The 26,306-nt window shown below is 48.9% G+C and overlaps 4 protein-coding genes across 8 annotated transcripts; 2 read left to right on the top strand and 2 right to left on the bottom strand.

The window, feature by feature from the left end:
- Positions 1–233: 233 nt before the first annotated feature.
- Positions 234–6,352, bottom strand: LOC120672192 (protein kinase PINOID 2-like). 5 transcript variants are annotated; one of them, XM_039952496.1, is made up of 5 exons: positions 6,281–6,352; positions 3,118–4,165; positions 2,696–2,806; positions 1,889–2,458; positions 234–1,385 (listed from the first exon to the last, which is right to left on the bottom strand). In XM_039952496.1, the coding sequence occupies exons 3-5, from the start codon at positions 2,737–2,739 to the stop codon at positions 494–496; spliced, it is 1,506 nt and encodes a 501-aa protein (XP_039808430.1). In that variant the 5' UTR covers positions 2,740–2,806; positions 3,118–4,165; positions 6,281–6,352; the 3' UTR covers positions 234–493. The 5 variants fall into 5 exon arrangements, with proteins under 5 accessions (XP_039808430.1, XP_039808431.1, XP_039808433.1 ...); XM_039952497.1 differs by lacking the exon at positions 6,281–6,352 and having other exon boundaries at positions 3,118–3,285; positions 3,467–6,017; XM_039952499.1 differs by lacking the exon at positions 6,281–6,352 and having other exon boundaries at positions 3,118–3,282; positions 3,467–6,017.
- A 4,393-nt stretch (positions 6,353–10,745) lies between these two features.
- Positions 10,746–14,154, top strand: LOC120672194 (monothiol glutaredoxin-S4, mitochondrial-like). Its single transcript, XM_039952502.1, has 7 exons — positions 10,746–10,906; positions 11,221–11,295; positions 12,214–12,390; positions 12,507–12,606; positions 12,949–13,015; positions 13,552–13,630; positions 13,739–14,154. Exons 2-7 carry the CDS (start codon positions 11,227–11,229, stop codon positions 13,802–13,804), a joined length of 558 nt encoding a protein of 185 aa, XP_039808436.1. The 5' UTR covers positions 10,746–10,906; positions 11,221–11,226; the 3' UTR covers positions 13,805–14,154.
- Positions 14,155–14,725: 571 nt separating this feature from the next.
- Positions 14,726–18,330, bottom strand: LOC120672193 (acyl-protein thioesterase 1 homolog 1-like). Its single transcript, XM_039952501.1, has 10 exons — positions 18,147–18,330; positions 17,663–17,752; positions 17,473–17,578; positions 17,101–17,137; positions 16,918–16,987; positions 16,716–16,820; positions 16,237–16,387; positions 16,065–16,147; positions 15,176–15,269; positions 14,726–15,085 (listed from the first exon to the last, which is right to left on the bottom strand). The coding sequence occupies exons 2-10, from the start codon at positions 17,694–17,696 to the stop codon at positions 14,998–15,000; spliced, it is 768 nt and encodes a 255-aa protein (XP_039808435.1). The 5' UTR covers positions 17,697–17,752; positions 18,147–18,330; the 3' UTR covers positions 14,726–14,997.
- Positions 18,331–24,919: 6,589 nt separating this feature from the next.
- Positions 24,920–25,372, top strand: LOC120674462. The gene has a single exon (XM_039955642.1). The coding sequence runs from the start codon at positions 24,920–24,922 to the stop codon at positions 25,370–25,372; it is 453 nt and encodes a 150-aa protein (XP_039811576.1).
- The last annotated feature ends 934 nt before the right edge of the window (positions 25,373–26,306 follow it).

The following is a 26,306-nucleotide window of genomic DNA, read 5'->3' as shown; positions in this document are numbered from 1 at the left end:
CGGCACGGCGCCCAGGGCCCCCGCCCGCCCGCCGCACCATCCACCCGCTCCCGTCCGTCCGCGCCCCATGCCAATGCCAACGCCGCCGCGCCAGCATGTCCATCTCATGTCTGCCGCCTGTGCGCCTGCCTGCCGCGCTCCGTGATTTCAGCTCGATCGATTCGATCTCCCATCTCCCCTGGCATGCCTGTACTGCAAACACACACGCTTTCTTGTGACCAATCCATGGCACGTCCAGGAAAAAAGATTCTTCAAACAAAATCGATGATCGATGATCATGTTGGCAGGCAGCAAACTGTAGGACAAAAAATGAGGAACAAAAGGTTCAGATTTTCCCTGCAAGCTAGCCGCACCGAGGAGCGGTTTTTTTTTGGCCAGCACAGGTAGCCACGATCCCTACAGCTTGATGCTCCTCCGGTCGTAGTACGTGCTACTGTATGTACACTTCCACTAATCTGCCGACGACCTTCAGACAAGATCGACGACCTACAGCTTAGAAGTACTCGAAGCGCTCGTCGGACCGGACGGGGTTGTAGGGCTCCCGCCGCTCCTTCCTGCTCATCACCATCACCTTCTTCGGCGCCGGGGGCACCGCCGGCAGCGGCTTGGGCACCTCAGGCGGCCGGACGGACCTGACGAGCGCCCAGTTCACGCCCCTGAAGAAGCCGTGCCGCTTCACCTCGGCGGAGCCCGTGCAGCCGCCCAGCCGCTTCTTGGGGTTCTTGGCCAGGAGCTGGGCCATGAGGTCCTGCGCGCGGAGGTGCTCGTCCCACTCCCTGCCGCTCGCCGCCGCGACGCGCGGGAACGCCAGCGGCTGCTTGATGATGTTGGCGAGGGTCTTCTCGTTGCTCTCGCCCTTGAACGGCGTCCGCCCGTAGATCATCTCGTACATGAACACCCCCAGCGTCCACCAGTCGACGGCGCTGCCGTGGCCCTGCCCGGAGATCACCTCCGGCGCCAGGTACTCGTGCGTGCCCACGAAGGACTTGGACCGCGCCGAGACGGGCTCCACCACCAGCTCCGGGTTGGTGGTGTCCGCGGGCTCCGACGACGCGCCATCCGCGCTGGCAGCCTCGTCGTCGCCGGGCTTCTTCGGCGCGGCCTCCTCCTTCGCGTGGCACTTGTGCACGCCCTTGAAGAGGCACGACAGCACCGGCTGGATCGGCGGGACGCAGGACGGCTTGGCCGGGGCGTTGGCATTGTGGGGGAGGCTGTTGTGCCGGAGCAGCCTCGGGACGACGTCGCACTTGAGGGAGAGGTCGAAGTCCGAGAGCATGATGTGGCCGTCCCCACGCACCAGGACGTTCTCCGGCTTGAGGTCCCTGTACACCACCCCCATCATGTGCAGGTACTCCAGCGCCAGCACCGTCTCCGCCACATAGAACCTGCCATCATTCGTTCCAAACCATATCAGTTCACTGTCAGACAGAGATGTATAATCTGCCGTCCTTTCATGAAAAACCAACAGTCTATTAGTAAAGTTCATATACTGCTAGCACGTTTCTCCTTTTCGCGCAAAGATGATCATGTCTTTAAATTGCATTCAACAATGATTTGGAGAGGATAAATATCTTCTGATTGTGCGTACAGTGGGGATCAGCATACATGTCCTTGCAGCTCAAATCATTAGCTTACATGAAGCCCTAGTGGTTCAAACAGATCTGTTTGGAAAGATTGACGCGGCAAGACAAAAAGAGCCTGCTGAAAGCTAACACGGATGCACATGAAAAGAGGATCACTAGCTTAAAGCGCCATGCTTTTACAAAAGTGACGCTGAAACAAAGCTTGACCCTGGAACAGAACTTTGCTTACCGTTCCACAGCCACAGATGTGAGGAAAAAAAGATGCTCATGCAGTCAAGCTAGCAGGTTTAGCAAATGGACAGTACCTGGCGGAGGAGATGCTGAACCGCTTGCCGGGCTGCCGTTGCCGGGCCACATGCAAGTCCCCGCCGGGGCAGAACTCCATGACGAGGCAGGCGTAGTGCGACGCCTCGAAGTCGGCGTACAATGTCGGCAGGAAGGGGTGGTCGAGCGTCCGCAGGATCTCGCGCTCCACCTCCGCTCGCCGCAACTTCTTGCGGAACGCCAGAGCGTCCTTGTCCACGACCTTCATGGCGTAGAGGCACCCCGTCGACCAGGGCTCCCGCAGCTGGCAGAGGTAGACATTCCCAAGGTCGCCGCTGCCCAGGCGCCGCACCAGGCGGAAGTGCTCCAGCCCGATGCGGCCAGCGGCAGCTCGGACGCGCCTGATGGCCTCCCACTCGGCCTGGTTCGCCTTGTGGGGCTTGTGGCGGCATGAGGGGGCTGGTGCATCCCAGCCTCCGCCGAAGGAGCGCCCCGAGACCGAGCTGGAGCTGCCAATGTCACTGATCCAGCTCCGGCGGGAGCCTGGCGCAGTGAGCGAGGACCGGCTGCTGTCGTAGTCGGACTCCTCTCTGATGGTAGCCATTGATGCTCTAAGACAGGAAGGTGATGCAATGAGAAACCAAAGAGAAGCTAGGCCTTCCTCTCGCCTCCCAATACCCAGTGTTACTATATAAGCAGCTGCTGGACTGTGGTTGCCATGAGCTAACGTGTGGTCGTGTGGATGGCAAGTTTAAAAAGGTTTAAAGTAACATAAGCCAGCTTTATACTGTAGAGTATCTATTGTTAAGTATATAACTATTCCCCAGGATCTAGCAGAGTTGATTCACCTTTTTTCTCCATTTGCATGGATGATTATATAGGCAAGAATCATTGCATCATTGGACCCCCAAGGCTAGTTGGAAACTACCTGGCTCAGTGTCCTCAAGCAGCTAGCTGCACTGCACCAAAGTAAACCCAGGCATAAAGTAACTAAGTATAGATGGGTAAAAAGCATTTTTTTTAAAAAAAAGAAGAAAACTGGAATCGTGCAATAAACATTGTAGCAGTGCAGGTGCGAGCGTGGTGACATTGCTTTATGCCTTGGATGGATGGGTCACATGAAGAACCAACACCAAGTAGGCTGCTTTGAGATTAAAGAAGAGATGATAACTGCTAAAGCTTTGCAGTTGAAAGTTACACATGCATGGCCCGTGCAGAAGCAATAACACAGCCACCTCACAACTTATGAAATTATATTAAAGACGCTTACCCTTTCCTTCCTCTGCTATCCTCCCACTCCTGCCTCTTTTCTTCCTCTTTTGGTACGTATCTTTAAGGGTTCATTCATGTGAGTCCATTTAGTGGCCACGTCAACCACCCAAGCTTTCCATCTATTTCTGCCATGCCTTCTTGGTGCCATTACCCAGGCTGGTCGCTTCTGTGCGTGAAGCAAGAAGGATAAAATAGCATTAGGCCAGGTCTTGTTTGTGCCAACAACTGTCCACGTTGAACCATGACTAGTGTTGATTCTTGCATGCAGGTCATATTTGCAGGGCAATATTGAGCAAGTAAAACATTTGGACACCCAATTACAAAATTCTCAGGGCATTGTAACTCACCGTACATACGATTGCAGGAACCAGAAGACAATAACAATAGATGAAAGCAAGCAATAATACAGGCATCGTAGTACTACTAGGAAAAGGGACGCCCAATTGTCATGTCAAACTAGCAGTGAGAAATAGTGTTTCAGTACCCAACTTCCCATCAGGCATCATGGACCAAGCATTAACACCCAATTGCCTCAGATTTTCCATGTTTTTTGGAACCTTTTTGCTTCTGCCAGTCGAGCACAACAGCCATATGTCATATATACGCCCAGGCCAGTATCAGGTCAATGTATTGTACGATCCTGCCTGTTCTCTCACAACCAACACTGCAGAAACAATGCAGCATGAAGAAGTTGCTGGGGCAGCTCCAAATGGGATTGTGGGAACACTGAGAACACCATATCTTGATGGCAGATCTGCGTGCCAACACAATGTCTGGTCGGTTTGGACAGACCCCTTTTGCAGTTTGCAGCTGCTATCTCACAATAGTTACAGCTATCTTTTGCCCAAAAATAGATAATCACGATTAGCAACTGAGTAATAATGTATATGTATGTCTAGGCACCAGACATTATAGCTTATAGGGCGGCATGATCCTTGCTGCATTTACATTGTAGATCCCCTTCTGTAGATTCTTGAAAATTAATAAGGATTGTTACTGGTCCAGAACACAGATTCGTAACAAATTCATAAGTCATCAAAGATAGCCTGCATAGAAAAGACCACCATGTTCACAGCTTACAATGTACTAGTAAATAAAGAATTGAGCAGAAAAACTGACCAAACTATTAAAATTGTCAAGAAAACTGTATACATTGAAAAACGAGCTCCATTCATAAAGAAAGCACAAGACAGCGGCGATTGATCTCATAACTTAAGCATATGCATGAGGATTTTTGTATGAAAGAAAGCAAATCATGCAATAACATCATACAACTAAAAATAAACTTGTTAGCTACCATTCAACTAAGCATTGATCCAGAGTAATTGCATTCTAGAGTATTGCGTGCAAGTGGATCACTCTCTAGAGCCACAGCCACCTTTTAACTTTAGAGGACGAAACCATTGGGAAACACAAGAGAAAAGGTCTCTACTGTAAAGCACAACCCATTGGAATCATTGCCGAACAAGTCCAATTCAGAAAGCACCCTCATCAGGGTGAAAAAGTTTTGTTTCCCGCAATGATACCAACACTGTAGGTTACCAGATACCCTTACCGTTGCTTGCAGAAGAGCTCCAGTAATGATGGCCACAAAGCAGGACCACACTCCACAAACAAAAGGTAACGAGACAATAATAGAAGGAAGAAGGGAATATTCATCGGAGGAGCTGTCTAATCAACAGGATTGTGATATAGCTTAAACCTCTCAGTGAGGATGATATTTAATCGTCGGTTGTGTACTACCTCTCAACTGTTTTAGTAATCCATGAGTCAATGTACGGTTGGAGTTGGACCTGGTCCCATACTAAGGACAATTGTTTACTTAAAAATGATTAACAGGAAAAAAGTATGATAAATAAATGTGGACAGCTTGAACAAATGGTCCCAGGTCAAACAGTGTCTAGAATTTGTTTTTAGTGAGGCAACAGTACATCTGCAGAAAAAGACTCAACAGTTAGAATCATTCTGTCATGGGCCAAAACTGCAATTCATAAACAACAAATTGTGAGCACGTTTCCTGACATTGTCTAAGTCAGTGGTCCACAGTCCACAGTAGAAAGTATGCTGTAGATACAAGCAGGTACGGTCACTTGCTTGGTCCCCAAATAAATAAATATGTAGCTACCATATGGAACATATCATTAACGTAAATACACTATGATAAACAATATATTAAATATAGAATTGTGAATAACTTATAGATTTGAAATCAGCTATACCAAGGATGCAAAGGAAAAAATGGATTAAGTTCAATAAGCACAACATACTGCAGGGGCTAAGACTCACAAACATGCTTATGATTCTTCTTCCTGTAAATGCTGAACCAATTAAAAAGAATAGGCTGGATGTAAGGGTTTCAGATCAGCAGTAAGACTACCACTCTACCAGGAAATTTGAAATGTCAGTATAAGGTTCATAGCTACATTGGAATAATTTATGAGGTTGCCCCAAGAAATTCCAAAACTTGACACAAGGACTTATTTAGATAAGCTTTTCAAAACACCCTCTTGTATGATTCCCATAAAACTGTGGTCTATGCACCTTTACAAGGTATAGAGGTGGTGGTCGCTTATAGCTCTCTAGATTTCTACGCCAACTGATTAATGGTTTTGTGGTGGTAGGTTCAAAGATTCTGCTTCCAAACAAAGATCTCCTGCGAGAATGGTTAGATATAATCTATACGCCTAGCATTTGGGGAATAAGAGGTACTGCAAGCCTTAAAGCTTCACTTCATTGCCTAGAAGCATACAAACCACATACAGATCATTACCCACATTCTGTAACATTTACCTTTTCTGATTGGCAAATGACAAATCTATGCAAACTATCAACGAATAAATAGCAGTGCCGGAAGTGCAATATTTGATTATTAGTAAACCAGTGATACCTCTGACCTGTTAATAAGTACTGTACTAGTAGCTGCAAACAATCAGGCACCCTCTTTCGCTGCACTCCACACTTCATACGACGACTCAATACTACTTTCCCTACACACTCAGATAGTCAGTTGCCCCACAATACTAATCCTCTACCTCAGTTAGTCAGTTGCATCAAATCACCTTCACATTGCCCAGATTACTGCGAAGGCGGTGCCCGCAACGACACTGCATTACTTCGCTCCAACTAGTTTCAGGGGGGTCGAACAAGCAAAGAGCACGAACCTCCCGGGGATCTAGGAGACAGGAAGCCCACAGGCCACAGGGAACGCCACCTGCGAGATCTGGTTACCGATCACCACCGGAGAAACCTTGGATGTTTTTTATTTTTATATTTTTATATTTTCGTTTTTTATAAAAATATATTTTCGTTTTCGAAATTTACAGGAATATACCCCGGCCGCCCCGCTGCCGGGCGGCCGGGACCTGGTCGCCCCGCTGCGGGGCGACAGGGACTTTTCTGCAAAAATTTCGCGATTTTTTTTGCAAAAAAGCCCCTGGAGGACCGGTCGCCCGGCAGCGGGGCGGCCGGCCCCCCAGGCCGCCCAGCAGCGGGGCGGCGGGCCCCGGCCGCCCGGCAGCAGGGCGACCGGCTCCCCCACCCTTATATAAGGGTTGGCTAGTCCCTCCACCCCTCATTTGCATCACTAAAATTTCAGAAACCAAGAAAAGAGAGGGAGGGAGAGAGGCGAAGCCCTGCCGGATTTTCGAGCCGGCGACTGCAGGTAACCAAAATTCTTCTACGCTTTACAAATAGATTATGTTGTAATTATTTTTGTTGACACAGTAGATTAACAATCAATTTGTGATACAGTACATTAGCAATCTGATTGCGCACTTGTGATTGCCAGAGCTCAACACCATGGCCTACTCAGGATCCACCTACATTCCACGGAGTAAGGTGAGGGAAACAGTCCCCCAAGGAGTCCAGGTGCCTATGTGCTTTTGCGGATCCTTGTGCAAGCTAATGAAATCCAAGGTTTTGGGGGACGATTTTGGCATGAGGTTCTTCATATGCGAGAATTATGAGTATGATCCGCCCAAGCATTACGGCAAGGATCGAGCAAAGGTACTATAAAACACTATCAGAGTTTGCCACTTTCGGATCTGGTAATGACTTCTAACATGATTTGGGGAAAGACTCCACCGCCTCTATGTAATTTCGTGCAGTTGTTAGACACCGAGCAATCTCAGCAGGATAAGGACCATGTTGAGCGTCAAGCAAGGTGGGCTGCACAAAGGTGGCAACGAATGCTGCATGGAGAACAGATGGAGGAGAAGCGCAAGAAATATCAGGAAGAGATTCGGAAGAGGATTGCAGAAGTGTAACGTCAGAAGGCAGAGGAACGTGAAGCTGACATGGAGAGGAAGCGAGAGAGGGCCCGCCGTGCTAAGGAAGCAGGGCCTAAAGCTATTAGGAAGGGAAAATATCCCCGGTGCACTCAGTAAAGCACCATCATGTAATCCTGGCATTTTACATTTCCTAAGGCATGTCAGGTTTAGTCACAACACGAGGTTACCGTGTTGCATATGCCACTATTTTCTATTGTTAAAGTACCTAGTTTACAGCAAAGGTCTCAGCGTTATTTACCGTAGTAGTACGAACGCCTTAGGCCTCTACTTTATAATCGTAACATTGTTTACAAAATTGTATTGCAAGCCGGGAATTTATGGTTCGTAACCTACCTTATCCTTCTATTTTCAGTACACTACATTCAGTTAGCAATCTAATTCAAGCAACCTACACATTTGGTGTAGTGAGTGATCCCAGACTGCCTATGCCATATATCTCATGCCCCCAAGTGTGCACAGCGGTTTCTTTTCTGTAATATTCAGAAACAAAACTCTAGCTTTCAATCCAGATTCTGAACATGCCACAATGACATGGAAGCATGGTAAGTGAAGAAGTTGTGGCTTCTTGCATCTGCAAAACACCTTGCCTTCCGGCGTTATCAAGCAATCCTGAACCACCCTTTGTCTGCGGACACCCTGACCTATCCTGTCCTTGCATAAAACCTCAAACCTTTGATCATTTGTGCCCATGGAGACCACTCTATGATAGTGAGCCTTTTCAATCTTTTCTTTCATGTATTTAGTGATCATATTACAAAAACCACTCGTGGATCATTAAGTAAGACAGCAGCTGCCTGGTACCGCTCTCTGAAGTATCTTGTGCATCCGTACATGATGAACTCAACTATGCCAACAAAAGTAAATCCACGAACATGATGCATTACCATGTTGTAACACTCTGCGTGGTTGGTTGTCTCGATCCCATATCGACACTTACCAGTGTCGTATAGAATTGACCACTTCTCCTTAGGTGCATCCTTGATCCACTGTGTGAAAGGTCCGCCACCTGAACGTCTACGGCTGGAGGTTGAGGCCTGTTCCATTAGCAGCTCGGCGCACATGTTATCTAGCACCTGCCACAAAGCATCGAACTTCCGCTGCTGATTCTGAGTGCACAACCTCTTGAACAAATTCATAAGTTCCTTATTCTTGAAGCGCTCATAAAAGTTTGTACCTATATGCCTTATGCACCACCTACTCACAACATCTGGCCATAGAGGAGGTTGTCCTCGATTTCCTTCATATAGTTGCCTTATTGTTGCTAGAAGACCTGCATGCCTGTCACTGATGAGGCAAACATCAGGCCTTGCAGCAACAACGTGAATCTTCACACGTTCAAGGAACCAATACCAGCTCTCTGTGTTCTCATTCTCAACAAAAGCAAAGGCGATGGGAACCACCTGCTTGTTGCAATCAACTTCAATCGCTGTCAGTATTGTCTCCTTATATCTCCCTGTCAAGAATGTGCCGTCGATACACGGAACAGGAAGACAATACATAAATGCCCTCACACATGCACCAAGGCAGAAGAAAGCACGGAGCAGAAATCCAGGTCCCCCATACAAACTCGGTACAATGTAGGTATCAGTCGCGCTTCCAGAATTTCTCTGCACAATTGCTGACAGCATGTGAGACAGGTTATCATATGATGCCTCATATGTGCCAAACCTCATCTCAAATACCTTTTGTTTTGCCCGCCAAACCTTTGCATAGCTAATTTTGTATTGAAAACGGTCGTCTATGTCCCTAATTATCAATTTTGGCTCATAATCAATTTTGTCGAGAATCACCCCATACATCTTCTTGGCCACGAAAGTGGATGTGATGTTACGGTGATTTTGCGCAATAACAGTTAATCTACATGTATGTGGTGTAACAACTGAACACTCCCAGTGTGTCTTGTACTTGCCCTTGTAGGCATGTACTCGCCATGTACAATCGTCATTGACATACTTCACCTCATATTCTTTGCTGCTAGACTTCACAACTCTGAATTCCTTCCTCAACGATATAGCCCAAAGCTTCACAGCATCCTTCACAGCTTCAATGCTAGGATACTTTGCCCCCTGCACAACCTCATTCTCTCTGTATTCGTACTCATTACTCCTAATATCCTGTATCACTGGATTTTCAAAACCCTTGTCTCGCCATTCACCTAGCAATGGGTAGTCCTCATCGTCTGATGAGTCCCCACATTCTTCCATCATTCGAGCCTCCTGGTCTTCATTCTCTACATCTTCCACTATTCCAGGTATCCGCTCCCCCTCATCAGGTATTGAATGACATGCACGTTCTGATCTTCTTTTTCTCCTACCTGATCAGCTATACCTTGCGGCTCAGGTTCTATGACATGCATGTTCTGATCTTCATTTTCTTATTCCACTGCTTGGTTCATATGAGATGATGTACTTGTTGACCCTTCACGGAAATGAGCTGCCTTCTGGTGAATCTGAATTAGCATTACAAGAGGCCACCCGCGGTCAAGAGCTGCTTGCATGTAAGTCCGTCATTCTTCGGTATTTGTTATAAGCATCAACTCCCAGAAATCCCCTTCAGTTGCCCAATTCGTCACAGTCTGAACGGTTAGGAAATGAGTCTTTGGATTCACATTGAATATCTCGTGAAGGCATTTGCGTATGGAACCAAAACTCCTCTCTAAGGGTTTATCTATTTCACACTCTCTGCGTTCAAAGCTGATAGATTTACTTCATACACATCATGAGAAATATAGTAGTCACCATAATAAACTTGAAAACGAAGCTTACTCGAGATATCTAGCCACACAATAATGATATTAAACTGATTGCTAATCTACTGTGTCAACAAAAATAATTACAACATAATTTATTTGTAAAGCGTAGAAGAATTTTGGTTACCTGCAGTCGCCGGCTCGAAAATCCGGCAGGGCTTCACCTCTCTCCCTCCCTCCCTCTTTTTTCTTGGTTTCTGAAATTTTAATGATGCAAATGAGGGTGGGGGACCAGCCAACCCTTATATAAGGGTGGGGGAGCCGGTCGCCATGCTGCCGGGCGGCCGGGGCGGCTTGAGGGGCCGACCGCCCCGCTGCCGGGCGACCGGTCCTCCTGGGGCTTTTCTATAAAAATTTTCACAAAATTTTTGCAGAAAAGCTCCTGCCGCCCCGCAGCGGGGCGACCAAGTCCCGGCCGGCGGCCGGGTATATTCCTGTAAATTTCGAAAACGAAAATATATTTTTTTAAAACAAAAATAGAAAATATAAAAATAAAAAACTCGCGCCCGACTCGGTTTATTTTATCCGAGTTGGGCCGCCAGCGGATTCAAACTGGGCTTGAAAACAAGTGAAAGGCTACACCGGGCCGTATCCCGTGCTCGGCCCGGTAAATCGGAGAATGAGAGAAGTTCGATTCGCCTGCTCCGCTTCTCGTTCTCTCACCGGCCTCCCTTCTCCTTCGCCGCCGTCTCCCGACCCCGGCGGCGCATCCTCCCCTTCCTCTCCTCCTCGCCGTTGATTTGGTCTCGGTTAGTCTCCTCTCCTTGTCCCGCACCTCCTTCATCCACTTTGCTCGCGTCTGCTCGGCCTTCTCCTCAGCGGAAAATCCGCGCCATCACCAGAGCGGTGGGGTTCCTTATCAGGGCGGACCAAATGTTGACAATTCTCTCTACTGGCCAGACATTCTCTAGGGTTTTGCCGGTTTGCCCCCTATAGCGTGTAGCACGAGTTCGTTGGTACAGAGTGCCTGGGTGGGGATTAGCTGTTGAATTTTCTCTTCGATTGGTGGATCGTGGATCCCTTGCTTAATCGCGCTGTTTGTTGCCATATTTTTCATCTACAGGGTACCATGGCGAGATTAGTGTCGACCGCCCTCGTCAGGGGTCTCATGAGATCCTCCCGTCCATCAAGCGCAGCTGTAAGGCTCTTGTACCCATTCCCTTGACGTTGACTGTTTAATGTAATCGTTGTCTGTTACTAAATGCTACTGTAATGAAATTGTTTGGCAGAGTTGTGATCTTACATTGCCATTTATTTTCCTTCTAGTGTACCTTTTCATCTGGGGTTTGGGATTAGATTGCCATAACTTTATGCACCATTATCTCTATTCTGAGTTTCAATATTCTACTAGTGTGCAATTAGGTATGCGCAAAGTTTTTAGACTTCCAGTGCATTGGTTTTATTCTGAGATTCTAGTCGGGCAATTGAATAAACTCTATGCGGCTATACGCATAGTTTCAGGAACTTTAGTGCACCTACTTTGTACACATAATTAGGAAAATGTAATGCATTGTTTACAAGTTGTGTTACCTCTGTGGATAAGTAAGAATTTGTAACCCATGTATATTGCCTCATAGACTTCAAGACACATGCATTCTGTGTGCCATCTAATGGGGGGGGGGGGGTGAACCTTCTTGGCAAACGTACTATTGCACTTGTGCCGAACATGTTTAGTTTTGGCATAGACATTTGTTGTTAGTGTTTTAATTTGGTTATGGCCTAGTAAATATAATTCTCTGGTCACAACCTTCTATGCTTCTCCACCTCCATTTCTGTAAAAGAATATTATCCTACACGATCCAGTGATGTACTATACAATTCTTAAGCTCTCTCTCATGTCATGCATGATAAGGAACCAGACAACTGCACTGGTTGAATTCAGCAAGGCATATTGTGCATTTTTGTCATTTGTCTGAATATGTGATATGTATTCATACGAGATTATACTTTGTCCAACTTAAGAATGAGCTTACTGATGCGCATGTTGTATATAATGTTATACTTTTAATTTTTCATGTTGCATTCTTCTTTTTTTGCATGTTAACTGGAAGAGCAGGCTGTGTCACAACCCGCTATCCAGAAGTTTATGAACTACTCGTCAGGTCTTGGTGGTGCTCCTAATGCAATTGGGGACTCAACTACGACACGAGTAGCTGCTGATCCTGATACGCATCAAGATTTTCAGCCAACAAGCAAAAGTTCAGAAATGTCTTTTGATGACATCGTTGCTCAGGTATACATTTTACTTTCTTAATGAGCTTTCAGAGCAATTTGCATTAAATCATTTAACTTTTCACAGAACTAGGCATAATCTGAAACTTATGGTCCCCATAATAAATAATTTGGCAGGATATCAAGGAGCACCCTGTTGTAATCTATATGAAGGGTTATCCTGATGCTCCTAGGTGTGGATTCAGTGCATTAGCAGTCAAGGTCCTCCAGCAGTATGGTAAGTTGGCTCTGAGTGCTGCTTTTTTGAAATGCAGTTGATAAACAGGGGTGCTCAAATTCTTGACTGCCTGTTTGGATGTTGTAGTTTTGATAAACCTTGGTACCAAGAAACTGTAGTCTTAGAAACTAGAGATGTTCAAAACAACGGTTTAGAAAAAAAGAGGTCTGGAGGACTGCAGTTTTAACAATACCATTGTTTTCAAAACTACAAGGTTTGTAGCATCCAAACGCCCCCTAGCTTTTCAAAATGAAAGTATTTTGCAATACCATGGTATTCTTCCAAAACTCCAAAAATACTTTGCATCCAAACAGGTCCTAAGCCAGATCTCATATATTGCAGGTGTTCCGATCAGCGCTAGAGATATTCTGTCAGATCTCAAGCTCAAAGAGACTGTTAAAGCATACAGGTAAGCAGCTTCTTATATGATGTGCTGTTTGATGTTAGTATGTGGTGACAGCTTGTGCTTCGAAAGGGAAAGAGAATTGGACTGGGATGGATTATCTAACAGTTGGTTTAGCTTAAGATATTTCGTAGGAAACGTTTTTTAGGCTTAACTTCAAGACACAAGACGAGCAACTTCAACAAATGATCTCTGAACAAATAAGGGGGAAGATGACTAGAGTAATCATTTGATTAAGCTGATTATTGAAAAAAATCAGAATGAATAAAGTGGTTTGATTATTAAGTTGACATTGATGTTATGTTTTGCTCAGAATATCATCATCTAAATAAATAAATAAAGTAATTAGAGACAACAGTCTATCCTTTATCATGATGTTATCTTCTTGTTCTAGAGGCACTTTTTTGTTCAGTTAAATTGATGTGTACTGCAATGTATGAAACTGAGAAATGGACCGTCATGTATTGTTTATCTGATTCCCATACCAGAATCAGTAATGCTCACACGTAACCAACTTCACTATGTATTTTGCTTTATGCAAGTAACTGGCCTACGTTCCCACAAATATTTATCAAAGGAGAGTTCGTTGGTGGATCTGATATCATACTCAGCATGCACCAGGCAAGTCAGCTTATCAAGACTGGTTTTGAGTTACTTTGGTTACTGGATGATGTGGGTAGCATTTAACTGATAGTTTAATACGGAGTTTTACTTCACAATTTTCTTCAGAAGGGTGAACTGAAGGAACTGCTTGGCGACATTGCACAAAAAGGCGAACAAAATGATTCCTCATGAAACAAGTCATAGTATCCATTGCATAGCAAAGACTGGATGTCTTTCTCAGACGATTTTGGGTGACCTTGCAATGTCAGTGGCTTTGGATATGAATTTTTGGTTCTGATCGTGCCAATTATGATGAAGACCCCTCCGGGACTCAAAACAGGAGTAACCAAAGTTATCTTGCTTGATAAATAAATGCTACTGCACGACACCGTTCTTTGATGCATCTTGCTGACTACCTTAGTTTGAGCTTGATAATGCATGGGCACTAAGTTTCTTTTCATTTGAAGTGGATGCTCTTCGAAATGTATAATTAATCTTTGATGCTTATACGCACCAAGGTTGCATTGCATTCTTTACTACCAGCTAACACTCCACTGATCTGCATCCAAGATGTGTTACACTTCTACTCGTGCAAATACTGACGTGTATAAACGCAGGCATAATCATGTTAGGCTCTTATGGTACGGTAGTGATGGTAGTATGCAATTCTTTTTGAAAAGAAGGTAGTATGCAATTGTAGTGATAGACAAACAAAGCGATTTTTTTATATCGTACAAACAAAACGATTTGATTTCAGCCTTTCAGGCAGACACTGTGCAACACTGCAGAGTTACGCACATAGTGTGCACACTGCAGGCTTTAGTTACGCACATAGTGGACCGGTATATATGTACACAGGCAGCCATTAAGAATAAATTCAAATGGATCACAGAAGGCTAGAAAGCAGCTCTTATCTTCCGCTCCAGGAAATCGTGATCGTAGTTCACGAGCAGCTCTTATCTTCCGCTCTAGGAAATCGTGATCATAGTTCACGAGCAGCGTTTGAATCAGCAGGATATATCGGTACTACAGAGGCTCTGTAGAGCTTCTGCTGCTACGACTGCTGCAATAGCTGCAATAGAAGTGTTTTTAGCGGCTGGAGAAGGCTGCCGCTAAACCTTTTTAAAACACTGTTCACGATGAATCAAATCCAAAAACAAAACATTTGAAACAAACACCACTCCTGCCACAACCAAATAGACATAAACCAAAACGTAGAAAATTATAAGAGTACAGAATTCCCATAGACACGTGCGTAAAAGAAAAGCTACAACATGGCCGTATACCCAAGCCCGAATTTGCTATTAAACCATTTAACACCCTGGAACAAACACAGGTATTATTGGACACCTCTACCCCGAGTCTGTCTCGAGACAACTTTCCAATCAAGATGATGAAGTGCCGAGCTCCAAATTCGCCGTGAGCCATTTGCAGACTTCTTCCATCTCCTCTGGTACCGTGTAGTGCCCAAGACTTCAAGAGGAAATAGTAATCCTCGTGATTAACGAAAAATAGAAAACTGCTACGTAAGCAAGACGCAGCTGAATAGGGGAGGTGTCAAACCTATTGTATGACTTGAAGAGCACATTGGAAAATCCATTTGCCTTCAAGGCATCAGCAGATCTCTCCCCGTGCTTGTAGAGAACTACATCATCAGCTGCATAAAATGAAAGCAGAACATAAATTACAAAGGTGGCAATTTCTTCTTTATGAATCATCAGAAAGAACTTTTTACTAGTAGTGGGTTCCTCGTGTACCAAGAAATCAAACTTTAATTGTTGTCAAAATATGAACTAAATATCATGGAGGTGTGAGCCCTGAATACCAAGCCCGTTTGGTTTATGTTCTTGCAATCTATTTTGGGCAATGTCAAGAAAGTGACAATTTTTTTGAGGGGCACGACTACAAGTATAAACAAGGCAGCAAGTCCTTCGAATTCCAAGCAGCTACATAAAAAATAGGCTAAGCATTTGACAAGACCATTCAATCTGCTATAGAACAACAAATTTCCTAATCTGATTAACATACCACCTATTTTTCTAGAAACATATATGATCATTCCTGTTTTGCCCTAGAGAGATTACAACTGTTAGGTGAAGTAAGACAGCTAGTTTCTAATGGATGGTAGTTCAGGCTAGCGTCAAAATATAGTAGTTTGCTGTATGATATGTAGAGAGCCACGCACAGATCTGTTGTTAATATTAGTGTTACAAGCAAGATATAAACTCATTAGCTAGCCCCCCATCTTTCCTAGTGGATAACTATATATGTTAATATTCAATAGTCAGTTTATAATTATATATATTGCCTTCCCCTTGTATCATGTGTAAACAATATATAGCCTCCAGGATGAATGTTAGAACTTAGAACCCTCCCCACCAAGATGCTTATACCAAGCCAAGCACAATAAGAAAGAAATTCTGGCACGTTAAGATATAGAACAGATATGCACCTTTTCCATGACACAGCAAAAGAGGTATGGAAGAAGCCTTTTGTGTAGCCTCTGGTGAGGATTCAATTCTGTTCTTCAAGGTCCTGAGATAACAACAAAAAACATGAAGTACATCAGCAAAAACCCAGCAGCTTCTCCAAAACATAGACCACATACATATCACGGGACAAACCTGGCACATGGAAGCCAGCCACTAAGACCAACAGCCAAACTTAGGTTCACAGGGTATGGATTGCCATTTCCATATTTTCCATGAGCAAAGCAAGTTGCAGAGTACAGAGCAGTAGCAGCACCCATACTAAAGCCACCGACACCAAGCTTGACTGCAATTATCAATTGAGCAGGATGACCAATGGTACTGAGATAAACATAAAAATTCTGGTAAAATTCAGCAGTTCTTTTTTTAATCACCAATTTAACAGGTTGAATTAGCCTGTTTCTGCGAGAACATGCATGCTCTTTTATAAAAGTTCAAAAGTTTGATGAAGTGTATAGAACATATTAAGAAGGATTATCATAATAATAACAGCAAAGGAAATGTGATAAATCTCACACCTAGTATCTGTTTGATAAGATGGATGAATAAAATTAATAAATAATCAATGTAACCCATCAACAAACAAGAAAAGGGAAAAAACTTGGGAGCCATACTGTCAGCGGGTTCAGTCGACAACAAATTTGCAACATGTGCTGCTGAGGCATCCATCCCCTCGACATCATCAGGAGCATCCTCTGAAAGATCAGCAACATCAAACCCTGCAAATACAGAAAGAGCATAGGAGGGCATGTGTATTCAGACATATGGTGATCGTAAAAGGATATGACAACATCCTTGCACAAGTAGAAACATTACATGCTGTGGAGGGGAATCCTCCAAACACGGATACAGGTCTCGTAGGCGCAGTTGGGCATATCCATTTTATCTGAGTAGAGCAAAGATACAGAAAGAAAAATCATATTAGATTTAGCAAAAGAGGTACAAGGTCAATCCACCACAACTTATAACATTGCATATCAGATCTATATCCTAACTTACATTAGGAAGAGGAAGAGTTTCCAATAGTTGAGACCAGCTGCAAGCATAACATAAAATCCATCATTCATGAGTAACTTCCAATTCTAGAACGAAGAACTATCCCATTGATAGTACATGATTAGAGCATCCAGCACTCAAAGCACACAGGGTTATAGGACATGAAATTGATGCTTATAATGTGCTATTACAAACAATATACTATGGATAGTAAGACAACATTCTTCAGTAGCACTATCTAGTGTTAGTTCATACCAACTGAAGAAGGTACAGAGCATATGGCCATGGTCCATTACTTTATGAAACCTAAGCATACCAAAATTCCACAAGCATGCCAGTCACAGCTAGACGTTAGCTAACAGGGCGTTTCCATACCTAGCTCCATTGTCCCCAAGGCCGTGGAGCCAGACAATGGTGGCCTTGTGCGTGCCCTTTGGCCTCACCACATGCGTCCTCCCGTACTCGAATGGCCTCCTCGCACCTGCATCCAATGCATTGCATTCCATGACACCCAATCTCATTAAAACAAACAAAGGAGCCGCACCACCAATTGAACCAAACATACCGGACGCGACGGAGCTGCTGCCGCCGAAGCTCATCCCGCGAACAATCGCCGCGCCTCCACGCCCCCTCCTCGCTACAATGGCCGCCAACGCTGCAACCCCAACAACGACGGCGACGATTACAGCAGCCGACCAACACCAGCGGAGCAGATAAAGGCGACGCGGTGCGCGCGTGCGTACGAGGGAGCGGCGGCGGGGGCTTGGGGATCGGGAAAAGGCGGATTTGGGCGGCGGAAAGGGGGGCGCCTTTTGGGTGGCGGTGGTGGTCGCCCGGTGTGGTGGGTGCAGGAATCTACCGGAGACCGCAGCGCAGGAGGGCGCCACCACTGCGCCGCGCCACATGAGCGCGTGGCGGCGGTGGCAGGCGGGCAGGCACGCGCCACAGATGGAACAGTAAACTGGCAGCACGGATTCGGAAAAGCCGTCGCCCGGTTTGGGGAGGGGGAGGGAGAGGGAGAGAGGGGGGGGGGCTTTGGATTCGCGCACCTGCCGGCGGCGAGATTGTCTGGCGGCGGAGCCGAGGAGGAAGAGGTCGTCGTCGCGGGGCGCCGGCCGGCGAGGCGAGGCGAGGCGAGCTCGTTCCTGGCTCTCGCTCGCTCGCTCGTCGTCCGGAACTCCGGATCCTTCTGCGCGTGGGGGTTGGTCAGTTACGTTTGTGCGGTGGGTTGTTCCGTTTCGGCTACTATACTGGCCCTCCGAAACAACTGGGGGCTACGCTTGGTCGCTAGGGGCCTGATTGGTTTGCGTATAGCCACAGCCTGGCTCGCATGCTGCGTACAGGCCCGCTGTGGCCAGGCTCGCCGGGTGCGAGAGGTGTTTGATTGGTTTGCGTACGCCTATATACAGACTTGGTTTAGACATTGTTTGGCTGCCTGCACATCCAATGCAAAAGTGAATTTCTGTGTTTGCACGTTCTTCCATGCACACTCACACGCCCTCGCGCTTGCACCATCGGAGCCTGGCTCCAGGGAAACGGTCGATTCTCTCGTTCCTCCGGAGCCTGGCTGAGAGCAGCCTTTTGCATGCGCGCAACCTGGTCGAAGGAGTGGAGCAGGAAACCAAACACGCAGAGTCTGCATCCACCGGGCCTGGTTGAGCTGCATGCAGCCAACCAATCAGGCCCTAGGGCTTTCGAGTTACCAATTGTTCGGGTTTTTTGTTTTGCGAAATATACACACAGTTTCTTGTAAAAAATTTAAACATTCTTCAAAAATCATCGAACGAAAAAGAAAAAGAGAACTACTGAGAGTTGATGACCTTGTAGAAGCATTTGCCCTTGCTGCTCTTTCAAGTCAAGAGGATCAAAACATGGCCGGTAAACAGAAGAGGGGGAACATGTTCCGTTTAAGCATGGATGCATATCTTTAAAAATAGGGAAAATTTGATTCATGCCACCACAACTCCGTGAAATTGGGTTTCATGTTCAAAAGCATGCCACTCAATGGCATGGATTTCAACATGAAATCCAATTTCAAGAAGTTGTAGTGGCATGGATCCAACTGACCCTTAAAAATATATATAATAATACACAAATTTTCACCATTGTTTAAGTTAACAACCTCAAAAGCGATTCCCTCCTAAAAAGATCTTCTAAAACTCGGTTGTCTAACGAAAATTGCAAGTATGACATTTCTTTTTTGCGATTATGACAATGATATCAGAGTAAATGAGTAACTTATGATCTATGTAATTACATCTATTTTTTACAATGTAAAGAAGTATCATCTGCACCAGACATTCTTTTAAATCAGGACGACAAAGTTTTCACCAGATGCAATCATGGATACACGAACTTCACCACCACAGGACATGTCTTTTTCCGTGTGCTCAACTTGGATCATTTGTCTTTTATCAAAAAAAAAAAACTTGGATCATTTGCATTTCGTTCATCGTGTGCAAAGCAGCGAAAACAATGCAAAACACGATAGAATCGTCTCGTAGGATTAACCCTTTTGCATACAAAGCACGATAACTCGATAAGAGCGTTCTAGTACTGTTAGGCAGTGTAAGGCTGGTAGGAGTACATTCACGTTGCTACCAGGCACCACTAGTGACTGGCCCTAGACTCGGCCCATTACCCTTTTTTGTGTATGGTCGGAGATCGCCAGCTCATCGCTGACGGTGAAGCATCAAGCACGGATGCGAACAAAGAAGCCCCACGCAGAGTCGCAGACAAAGCGGGCCACTGGCCGGGCAAAAGGACAAAGGCTAGTGATGCCCGCGAGGCGCCAGAGGCAGGTGGGCAGGGGCAAGTGGGCTGAGCCGGCACGACTCGGATCCTCACAGTCGCAGTCGAACACGCCGCGCCGCTCAGGCGGAATGGCCGGCGATTGCTGCCACCGTTGGTCCGGCCGTTGCAGCAGCGTCCATGTGATTATGGCGTGGAACACAGTCGTCGTTGCCGGGGGCCGTCGTCCCCGTCATGTCATCCATCCCTCTGAAGAATCTGAATCATGGCTGCGTCGACTAGGCTTTATGCTGGGAAAATTTCTGCCAGACACTCACTCCGAACTTCTTTATGGGTTCCCAAAAAGAAAAATCGTACCTCCGAACTTGTGCAGAAACGGAGAGGAGAAGCCATCAGCAACTGGGCTGGTTTGCCCAAGTCAGTACTGGGCTGGTTTTAGGACATGGATGGATCTTCAGCCCGTATAAAGTGGGCCAACTTAAGTGGGCCGATTTCATGGGCCATTATAAATTTAAAGGAAGGAAGGAAGGGGTTAAGGTGGCCCCAATAAAGTCCAAAGTGATTCTGTATTTCTGTTGTCTTTCCACCTCCTTGGAAAAGTCCGAATGGCTTGTTTTTTTTTGGCCTTTTATCTTTTTCCAATGGCGATTGTTTTTTTTTTTTGAAACTATGGTGATTGTTATGAAGACATCATCATTTGTTCTGGTCAATTTCCTACCCTACGTCACAAATATCGACGTAGATAACCAGCCGTGATCCGAGGCGGATCCAGCGGTGGGTCGGGGGGGGGGGGGGCTAGCCCCCCCCCCCTATCGCCACCGGAGCCATGAAGGGTGTCATAATAGTGTTGTGTCGTTATAGCATTTTTTTCAGCCCCTCCTAAATTTTTTCCTGCCTCCGCCACTGTACCACCACAAACCAGAAAGACGATAGAAAGGCAAAGGACGACTATGGTAGAGATCTCTAAACTGTCCATGGCTCGCTGCTGCTCTGCTTTTCGCGTTGCTGAGCAGATCCTTTCTAGTGGCTCGCTGCTGCGCTGCTGTTCTCACCACAGGGTTCAATGCAACAGAGACCCGTTCAGCCAGAGAGTAAAACAAACCAGAAGGACGACAGAAAGGCAAAGGACGACCATGGTAGAGATCTCTAAACTGTCCATGGCTCGCTGCTGCTCTGCTTTTCGCGCTGCTGAGAAGATCCTTTATAGTGGTTCGCTGTTGCGCTGCTGTTCTCACCACTGGGTTCAATGCAGCAGAGATCCGTTCAGCCAGAGAGTAAAACAGATGCAATGTGACGGGGGTGTAAACCCGGGGCCCTGACGGGCCTGACTCGTAGAGGAAGGAGCCCAACGGATTCCCTGGGCCGGGCACGACACGGCCCGTCAACCCGTGTGGGCAGCTGTCTTCGCTCGTAAGGCAACGCGGCCGAGAGCCCGACCTCCCGGGACACGTGGCAGTCCCCCAACCAGGCGCTCCGGGTCAGAGCCATGCCGGACGACCCGGGTCGTGCGCTCCAAGGCAACCGCCATCCCTGACAGACGTGCCGGTCAAGCCAGGCCTCCGTGCAGGCTCCGCGACGACAGCTCCCCTTATCTTGCGGCGTAGAAATAGGCTACAGGACTCTCTGCCAGAGGGACAGTGCCGCCCGCACGGGCCCTGCGACAGTACATGAGGGGGCGTCAACGGACGACGCCTCCCTTGCCGTAATGATGGTTGCCCCTCTGCACTACCCCATTACGCCAGTGAGTGTGACCGGACGGCCCCGGCCTGACCTCGGTAAGGCACCCCTCATCGGGTGAGCTGTCCTACTGGCAGGGGCTACGCAAAGGAGGCGTGAGGTAGCCTTGCAGGTGGGGAACATAGGTCCAGGCGGACAAGACCGGAGGTGACCCCCGAGCGACCATCCGAGTGACCAGGCCTCCCCGACTGATCAAGGATGGGACAGCGCTTGGATAACCCGTTGCCCAAGAAGATCACCAGGATCAAGCCTCTCCACTCCCGACCGAACAAGTGGGTCCCGACAACTGACAAGGACTAAGGACGCCCTGACGATGCCAAGACACAACGCTAGATACATATAAATGGGGGACCCACCTTGGACTATAAAAGGGAAAGCCCCCAACGTAGGAAAGGGTTGGACTCCTAGAGGTTCGACACTGTTTGACAGCTTGTAAGCTCCCCTCTGAACTTTGAGCACCCAGGCTCGAGAGCAATAGATCAAGAACACCACCCCCCATACTGGACGTAGGGCACATTCGGCCTGAACCAGTCTAAATCCTCGAGTCTTTGCGTGCTAGACTATATCTGATCAAGCGCACAACAAACGAGCAATCGAGTAGTTTAGTAATCGCCTATTTCCCACAGCGACAGTTTGGCACCGTCCGTGGGGAGCGCTTTGTGCGTTCACTGCTTCGGCGATCGGATGGTTTGGATCACCCCATTCGCCGCTCCGGCAGCGAGCCGCGGCGAGGCGATCCGCTTCGGCTCCCTAGAGTTCCCCGCGATCCCCCGCGACGGATCGTGGGCGCCTCCACCGTTTCCGCCTTCCCAGACCTTCCGATTCGGGAGTTTAGAGTTCGTCACCGACCAGCTCGATGCATTGCGCCTCGGCGAGGAGGAAGCCGCCCTGGCGGCTGCAGAGGAGCCCGTTCCTCCTCCCAAGCCTCACAAACTGACACATCGGCGATCGGTTCGCTGGTGCATCAGGAAGCGCAGGCCATCACAGCCAACCCGAGCGGTGCTCCGCCGCGTCGCGCTGGCCAACGTCTCTCGGCAGCTCGCGGGCAGGCCTCTGCTCCCGACACCACGCTCGTTCTCGGGGAGGCTCCCGTTTGGCTTACACAACTCCGCGAGCGTCTACGCTTGGGAGCTGCACAAGGCCGCCCAAGGGTGCCAGCCCGCGTCCCAGTTTCGTCGGCATGACGGAGAGCTACCCTGACTCTATCCACGACCTCCTGTGCTATGAGGATCCCCTAAGTGATTCCTCCAGCACGGGAGACAACCACCTGGAGGGAACATCCGCGCCGCCGTGCATGTGCGCCATGGCCGACAACGACCCCCCGCCGGAGGTGGTGCCGCCTCAGCAGACGTACATCCCGCTGGACCACCACGAGCAAGCGCTCGCCAACGCGCAGGCCCATGACAGGGATCTCCGCCGTCGCCAACAGACGCCCCCGCCCGTGGACCAGCTTCCGCGGGCTCCCTCCGGGTTAAAGGGGATAAACCCTACGGGCTCCGTATGTCATCGCGCATGCGGAGTCAACCGCGACATCATCAACGACGCCCGTATGCAACTCCCGCAAGAGGTCCGTGCAGGCCAGAACATTGCGGCGGCTGCGATCCTCCTGCAGACACTGCCGGAGCCGGAGGATCCGGCCCAAAGGAACCTTCACTGCTAGGTGAGAAACCTGGTGGAATTCGCCGCCGTCCAGCAAGCGGAGAGCTCCTCGCTGCACCGCCGACAGGTCGCTGCCTCGTGTCCCGCTGGCGGCGCAAGCCACCGTGGGCGGGAACCATCCGAGGTACAGCACCCCCCGCCGAGGCAGCAGGCCAATGTGGGCGGCGCGCCAGCCCCAGCGGCGGCGTCCGCTCCTCTCCCACCGAGGCCACTAATTCACGACCGCGTCGGTCCCAACTACGACTCGCGTAGCGTGATCCAAGGCCGGCAGCAGGCGAGGCACCACGCCGACGTCGATCGCGCGGCCGCTCGAGCAGAGGATGCGCGGGCATACGCGCCCAACCCGGAGCGATCACCGCTCCAGCTAGGGGGACGCCCCTGCGACCCTGACGTGGATCGCGACCGGAGTCCGAGCCCGGACCCCACCGGACCAAACGCTTTTTCTAGGGCGATTCGTGGGGCGCCTTTCCCCCAACATTTTCGGCCGCCGGCAAACGTCGTGAAATATACTGGGGATACGAACCCCGGTGTGTGGCTGGAGGACTATCGGCTTGCATGCCTGGCCGGAGGAGCAAGCGATGACCACTTCATCATCCAGTATCTCCCAATATGCTTGGGAAAGAACGTCCGTGCCTGGCTGGAGTTCTTGCCCGCCGACTCCATCAGCAGCTGGGCAGACCTCCGGAAGGTGTTCATCGGCAACTTTCAAGGAACATATGTGTGCCCTGGCAATTCTTGGGATCTCAAGAACTGCCAGCAGGAGCTCGGCGAGTCCTTGCGTGACTACATCCGTCGCTTCTCAAAGCAGTGCAACTCACTCCCGGGCGTCGTCGACGCCGACGTCATCAGCGCGTTCCTCAGCGGGACGCACTGCAAGACCCTGGTCCACAAACTGGGGTGCCAGAAGCCGTGCACCACGCATGAGCTCCTGGAGATCGCCACCAGCCATGGTTTCGGCGAGGAGGCAGTCGGGGCCGTCTTCGAGTGCGACCAGCATGCGGCGAAGGCGAAGCGACATGACCGCGACAGGCCTTCCTCAAGCCGCGAGGACAGGAAAAACAAGAAGAATCGCCGGCCTCCCACCGCTGGCGAGGTCGCGGCGACTGAACGACAAGATCAGCGCCCCCTTAGAAACGACCACATCAACCAGCTCCTGGAGAAGCCATGCACCAACCATGGCTATCCGGTGAACCACAAGTTCAAGGATTGTGATATGATGAAGCGCCTCCTCCGTAGGACAGCCAAGACCGACGGCGACGGCCGCGGCAAATGGCCCGACGTCGACCAGGACAAGGAGAAGCCGGCGGAAGGAGTATTCCCGGACGTGAACCGGTGCTTGGTCGTCATCGGCGGCCTGGAGGACGAATGTTCCCGGTGACTGCAAAAGGTGCGGCTCCGCGAGGTATGTGCCGCCGCCAGTTCTATTCCCAGAAAGTTAAAGTGGGCGTCCACACCCATCATCTTCGATCAGGATGACCATCCGGCCAGCATCCCTCGACCTAGGAGCTACCCTCTCATCGTCGACCCCGTCGTCAGCAACATGTGCCTGTCCAAGGTGCTGATGGACGGGGGCAGCAGCCTTAACATCCTATACATCGACACCCTGGAGGCCATGGGGATCCCACGAGCCTGCCTGCGGGCCTCTCTTTTCCCCTTCTAAGGCATCTTGCCAGGCATGAAGGCGTACCCGGTCGGCAACATCAATTTGCCGGTCACGTTCGGCAACAAAACCAACTTCCGCACTGAGACCCTCACGTTCGAGGTGGTGGACTGGAAGGGGGCGTACCATGCCATTCTCGGGCGCCCCGCCTACGCCAAGTTCATGGCAGTGCCCAACTACACCTACCCCAAGCTCAAGCTGCCAGGCCAAAGTGGAGTCATCACGGTGAGCGGCTCCTTCAAGAAGGCCTACGTCAGCAGCCGCGAGTACTATGATCTCGCCACCACTGCGGCGAACTCGGCTGAGCTCGGCCAGTTTCACGCCACCACTGCCGAGTGTCGTCCTGACCTTGGCAAACCCATCCAGGCACCGGCCTTCGTCTCAACCGATGAGACCAAGTCGGTCGCGGTCGACGACGCGGATCCAACCAAGATGGTGCGGGTCGGCTCCCAGCTGTCGACCAAATAGGAACACGCGCTCGTCGACTTGCTCCGCGACAACAAGGACACTTTTGCCTGGAAGCCATCTGACATGCCGGGCTTCCCAAGGGAGGTCGCCGAGCACGAGCTCCGCATTTTGCCGGGATCCAAGCCCGTCCAGCAACGCATGCGCCGCTTCGACGACGAAAGGCGTAGAGCCATAAGAGAAGAAATTGCTAAGCTGTTAGCCGCTGGCTTCATAAAAGAAGTCTATCACTCCGACTGGCTCTCTAACCTAGTTCTTTTAAAAAAGAAAACTGGTCAATGGATGATGTGTGTCGATTACACCAGCCTGAATAAGGCTTGCCCCAAAGACCCTTTTCCTTTGCCTAGAATAGATCAGATAATCGACTCCACCACTGGATGCGAGATCTTATCCTTTCTAGACGCTTACTCGGGCTATCACCAGATAGCGATGAAGGAATCCGACCAGCTCGTGACATCCTTCATCACGCTGTTCGGCTCATACTGCTACGTGTCGATGCCGTTCGGTCTCAAGAACGCAGGGGCAACATACCAACGATGCATGCAAGCCTGCTTCTCCGACCAGATTGACTCGCCGATCGATCCCGACTATCCAGATCCGCCTCGAGCGATGGTCGCGGTCTACGTTGGCGACATCGTCATCAAGACGCTGCACGCGGACGACCTAGTCGCCCCCCTGAGCGCCACGTTCGCAAATCTCAAGAGGTTCAACATCAAGCTGAACCCCGAGAAATGCACATTCGGTGTGCCTAAGAGCAAACTTCTCGGGTACATGGTGTCCGAGCGTGGCATTGAAGCCAACCGCGACAAGATCGCGGCTATCACCAACATGGGTCCCATCCGCAGCATCAAGGGCGTCCAGAGGTTAACCGAGTGCCTAGCAGCGCTCAGTCGGTTCATTGCCTGGCTGGGAGAGCGAGGCCTGCCGCTGTACAAGC

The sequence above is a fragment of the Panicum virgatum genome, chromosome 5N (genome assembly GCF_016808335.1).
Source record: "Panicum virgatum strain AP13 chromosome 5N, P.virgatum_v5, whole genome shotgun sequence".
Classification (NCBI taxonomy): domain Eukaryota; kingdom Viridiplantae; phylum Streptophyta; class Magnoliopsida; order Poales; family Poaceae; genus Panicum; species Panicum virgatum.
Note: the sequence above shows the minus strand (reverse complement) of the source record. Positions and strands in the feature narration are given on the sequence as shown.

Excerpts from the sequence above, each read along its gene's own strand:
- LOC120672192 (XM_039952496.1), bottom strand. The coding sequence starts at position 2,739 with ATGATTCTTGCCTATATAATCATCCATGCAAATGGAGAAAAAAG. Across the intron at positions 2,459-2,695 it reads CATGCAAATGGAGAAAAAAG|AGCATCAATGGCTACCATCA; the intron begins GTGAATCAACTC and ends TTCCTGTCTTAG. Across the intron at positions 1,386-1,888 it reads TTCAGCATCTCCTCCGCCAG|GTTCTATGTGGCGGAGACGG; the intron begins GTACTGTCCATT and ends GAATGATGGCAG.
- LOC120672194 (XM_039952502.1), top strand. The coding sequence starts at position 11,227 with ATGGCGAGATTAGTGTCGACCGCCCTCGTCAGGGGTCTCATGAGATCC. Across the intron at positions 12,391-12,506 it reads TTGATGACATCGTTGCTCAG|GATATCAAGGAGCACCCTGT; the intron begins GTATACATTTTA and ends ATAATTTGGCAG. Across the intron at positions 13,016-13,551 it reads GAGACTGTTAAAGCATACAG|TAACTGGCCTACGTTCCCAC; the intron begins GTAAGCAGCTTC and ends GCTTTATGCAAG.
- LOC120672193 (XM_039952501.1), bottom strand. The coding sequence starts at position 17,696 with ATGAGCTTCGGCGGCAGCAGCTCCGTCGCGTCCG. Across the intron at positions 16,148-16,236 it reads GGCTGGCTTCCATGTGCCAG|GACCTTGAAGAACAGAATTG; the intron begins GTTTGTCCCGTG and ends TTGTTATCTCAG. Across the intron at positions 15,086-15,175 it reads CTCTTCAAGTCATACAATAG|TCTTGGGCACTACACGGTAC; the intron begins GTTTGACACCTC and ends TTCCTCTTGAAG.
- LOC120674462 (XM_039955642.1), top strand. The coding sequence starts at position 24,920 with ATGAAGGCGTACCCGGTCGGCAACATCAATTTGCCGGTCACGTTCGGC.